Here is a 4,288-nt window from a genome sequence, read left to right as displayed (position 1 = left end):
TATATAAAAATTTTATTTCCAAAGTTCTTGTGAGCTATCTTCTAAGGTCCAGTCTCTGACAGTAGGTAAGCTCAGTGCTTCGCTTTTGACAGACAATGAGTTCACCAACTCACAGTGAAACTTCCGAATGTGTCTGTAAAGGTCTCCGGACTGCGTGAACCTGCGTTCACACCACTTACAAGCATGAGGCTTCTCCCGTGTGTGAACCACTGCGTGGCGGCTCAGGTTGTGGGAGTACTGGAAGCTCTTCCCACACTGGGTGCAAGTGTAGGGCTTTTCACCTGAATGAGTCCTCTCATGACGTTTCAAGGTGTACATGCAAGAAAAAGTCTTACCACACAGCGAGCAGGTCGGGACATTGACATCGGTAGCAGGCTTGCTGCGGATCCCGTCCTGCTCTCGAAAGTGCGTGCTTAAATGGATCTGCAGGATGTGGGGGCTAGGAAAGACCTTGTTGCAGAGAGGACACATGAAAATTTGGCCAGCGGGGCTGAGTATGTTTGACACGTAAGGGAGCAAGCTGCTGTCCATGTTTCCTTCCACCTGGACTCTCTCGTTCTCTGGAGTTATCATTTCGTCATCGCTCGCCTTGTCCTCTCTATCTAGCTCCCTCAAGACCGAATCTTCCCTCATCGGAGCCAGGTGGGCCGGCTCGTACTGTACCCTGTTATTAGTGCTCACACTTTCCTTCACAGTGCTATGTTCCATGTCATAGTCATTAGTGCCAACATCACTCTCATCACAGGAAGCCTCTTTCTCCACCTTCACCTGAACCAGGCTGCTTCTAAGCATGTCCTGCGAAGAGAAATAAGAACTGTTCAAATTTTCAACTCCTGAAAGGCTGGACTTGACAGACAGGTCCAGCACGCAGTCAACATCTGCTGAATCCCTCACGGAGGTGACAGACCTCTGGGACAAAGACTCTGTTGAGCTGCAGGGGCTGGCTACTGTTTTTCCAGCTGCTGCTGCATGCGGCTCTGCCTCTCCGCCAGTCTGGGGAATGCCTGCTGAGTCTGAGGGCAATCTCATCCACATGTTCCCAGGCTCAGCCGCCAAGTCCCTTTTGCTAGGCAGGATGTTCAATTTTTCATCTTCTCCGTCGTCTTCATCGCTGGGCAGGTCTCCTGGCATGTGGCTGCTGCCGTCGGAGAGGCTCTCCACTTTGTCTGAGCAACTTGAGGCGTCTTCCTCCTTTTTTGTACTGTCTGCCTCCGTGGTTGCTTTCTCTTTCAGCTTCTTTTTGCAGACTTTGACAATGTCATACATGTGGAGATAACTGGCAGCTGCTAGCACGTCTTCAATGGGCAAGTCTTTGAACTGGAGCTTTCCTTCATACATGAATTCAAGCAGGAGAGCGAAAGCTGGGGCTGTAACAATGTCGCTGTTCAGATGAACAATGTCCCTTTTGTCCAGCTGGTCCTTGTAAAAGAGGTGGAAATACATGCTGCATGAAGCCAGTACAGCTCTGTGCGCTCGGAACTGGGCATCTCCTACCAGAACAGTGCAATCACAAAGAAAACCCTGATGTCTCTGCTCACTCAGACACTGTAGCAAATGTCTACTGTGGTCAGGAAACTCCATACTGTCTTCATAACCTATAAGCAACAAGATTTTTAAAAATTAAATGGAGATCGGAATCACAGAACTTACCAATCCAAGTTATTCCATTCTGAAAACCTCGCATTTTTATGGACAGAATCCTGGTACTGACACCATGCAAAGATAATTTAACAGGCAGGTACGGTGGCAACTCTTTTCCCGATCAACCACCGAACTTATCTTCACAATATAAAAAAAGCCAGTCCAATAAGCGCATAGGTACATTGGTCATTTTTTTCAAGTATCACTGCTGTTCATAAAATCTGTTCAGCAGTTATTTTCTTTTTTTAGGGAACTTCCTCCAGACTGCATCCCTAAGAGGGCAGGACCCCCCCCCTCAAAAAAAAAAAAAAAAAAAATTTTTTTTAACACTAAGTTTAAGAGATCACGGAAGGGGAAGGGGGAAAAAAAAAAATCAGGTCTTCGACCTTCTTTTTAAAGTCAAATTGTAGTAAGAAGAGAGGTTCATGCATGAAGAAATGCTAATATACCCAAATCTGAAGGTCTAACATGAAGTATAAAAATTATTTGTCAATTTATATAGACAGCAAAATCAAGTTTTTAGAAATCCAGTTAGCGTGGTTTACTTCTTGTAGTAAGTACAGTTTCAGGTTTCAAACCTTCTCCATACTGTACAAGAGAACACGAACATTTTTTGCCCACATGCAGAATTTACAAAAGAAAACTAACAACCAAGATGCCAACGAGCACAGTTTCCCGTGTGCAGAGGACAGAAATTTCCCTCCCCTCCCACACCAGCCAGAGTCTGCAGTACCAAACTTAAAAAAAAAAAAAAAAAAGCCATTCAACATGGGCGCGTGTGCATATTTAAAATCCGTACCCCGAGTACTGTTCTTACCCAAGTATTTTCCTATTCACCTTTTGTGATGATACAGAAAAAATAAACTTCAAAGAAGTGGAGAAGTCAAAACTCAAATAGAAAGTAAAATCTCTTAAAAACTGTCTTAATCTATTCTTCTTTGATTGATAGCAATGTTCTCCCAAACCATCTAAGCAGATAGTGGCTCTCCAGGCTGGCAGATATTATTGAAAAATCCTCATCCCTCGCAAACCCAAGATGTACTGAAACTTACAACACAACCCCTACTATATTCTGTAAAATACCATTGCTAGAGTAAAGCACGAAGATTTACAATACAATCACTTTAAGTGCCCCACAGCCAACATCAATCCTAATCCTTAAGAGGGCTAAAAATAAAGATTGGAGGGCAGCTCACAAGGTAGCTGTGATCAAATTAGGAGGCTGAAAGGACAGAGAGGGACGAAGAAGGAAGCTTATAAACATCTGATCCAGCTGACTGTGGCCATATGGCAGCTGCTGCCCAGATAAAGAGATTAAGAATAGAGGAGTGCGATTACAGCTGTCTGGCCAATTCAGGCAGCTCAAATCTACAAGTTCTAAATTAGTCGCAAATACAAAAACTCCTTCAAATAATTATTGTTATGCTGAAATAAAAGATCTCAAATGCTACATGCAGAAAGAAAAGAGGAAAGCAGTCAAGCCATTCTCCTGGGTACAAAAGTTTTTAAACACATAACTGATTTCTATCTTTCAGAAGCACTACAGCTGTATGCTACTACGATTCTGAGCTGCTGGATATTTAACCGTGAAGTTTAATGAAAGACTTCCCCACAAACACATTTCAGGCAGAACGGTCCTTTTTTTAAAAAGGCACACTTTCATGTATTTCACTAAAACCTCCGTAAAGTCATTTAAAAGATGCAGTACAAAACCATAAAGCAGAATTCTTTTCAGGCTTTCCATAGCAGTTTTGGTCTCAGAAACGAAGAATGAACTTGCTCTCTCTCCTTCTTCCAAACCAAGACATTCTCACAATATACATTAAAGTTAATGCTAACAACGTGCCCAAGAACTGATACTCTCCAACTGTAGCCCAAGCCTTTTCACCAAGTCCACTTATCTATTTAATACTCAATTTCATATATTACCTCTAAACTTGGTTAGAAAAAGTAATGTGATTCTTTTTTTCTGAAATTCAATAAACACACACCAAAACAGAAATACGCTGTATCTAATCTATTGCTACTCCTACCTTTAGTACACATAAACCTGATTAAGTCCTTTCCTCTGAGTCTTGCTGGCTCCAGGTCTGTTAGATCGGTGGAAAAAAAGCAGACTAGGAGAGACAGATGCAAAGTGGAGATGATGTTAGAGAGGAATGAGATACCTTCTCCACACACAGATCTGCACACACTAACTCCCTGTCTGTGTGTTAGAATAAAAGGCTGAGGGATGGCAGGCTGTCAGCTGCTCTGACATCATGTTCAGATGGAAATGCTACCTCCAGCTGTGCTCCTTTTAATGCCATATGCTACTCCTCTACACTCCTGCCACCAGCTTTTTCTTAGGAGAACTTTTCTCTTCTGTTAGTATAAACAAAATACTTCAAAGTCTCTTTTTTTCAAACTTTCTAACAGGGAGGGAAAAAAAAAAAAAAAGAAAATCCTAAACATATGGGGCTCTACTGTATTTGCAGCATAGCAACACTCCTGCCTTCAGCTGCGGGACCGCTCCGTACGCTGACAGCCTGCCCCAGCCACGGGGTTACCCGAGAAATCCGCACCAATTCGGCGCTCCTCAGCCCAGCGGTTCCGTTAAGCGGAGAAAGTAGCGGAGCCTTATTTGCTCAACTCGCAGCTCCCCGCC

At 43.4% G+C, this 4,288-nt stretch overlaps 1 protein-coding gene across 4 annotated transcripts; it reads right to left on the bottom strand.

Annotated features, from left to right (window-relative positions):
• ZBTB18 (zinc finger and BTB domain containing 18) lies at positions 1-3,863 on the bottom strand. Of its 4 annotated transcripts, none has more exons than XM_010153716.1 (2): positions 3,675-3,863; positions 1-1,595 (listed from the first exon to the last, which is right to left on the bottom strand). In XM_010153716.1, exons 1-2 carry the CDS (start codon positions 3,685-3,687, stop codon positions 13-15), a joined length of 1,596 nt encoding a protein of 531 aa, XP_010152018.1. In that variant the 5' UTR covers positions 3,688-3,863; the 3' UTR covers positions 1-12. The 4 variants fall into 4 exon arrangements, with proteins under 4 accessions (XP_010152018.1, XP_010152020.1, XP_010152019.1 ...); XM_010153718.1 differs by having other exon boundaries at positions 7-1,595; positions 3,692-3,849; XM_010153717.1 differs by having other exon boundaries at positions 7-1,595; positions 3,810-3,847.
• Positions 3,864-4,288: the final 425 nt, after the last annotated feature.

Source organism: Eurypyga helias, unplaced genomic scaffold, assembly GCF_000690775.1.
Source record: "Eurypyga helias isolate BGI_N326 unplaced genomic scaffold, ASM69077v1 scaffold36236, whole genome shotgun sequence".
NCBI lineage: Eukaryota > Metazoa > Chordata > Aves > Eurypygiformes > Eurypygidae > Eurypyga > Eurypyga helias.
The sequence above is the reverse complement of the archived record's forward strand: the minus strand, read 5'-3'. Positions and strand labels throughout refer to the sequence as shown.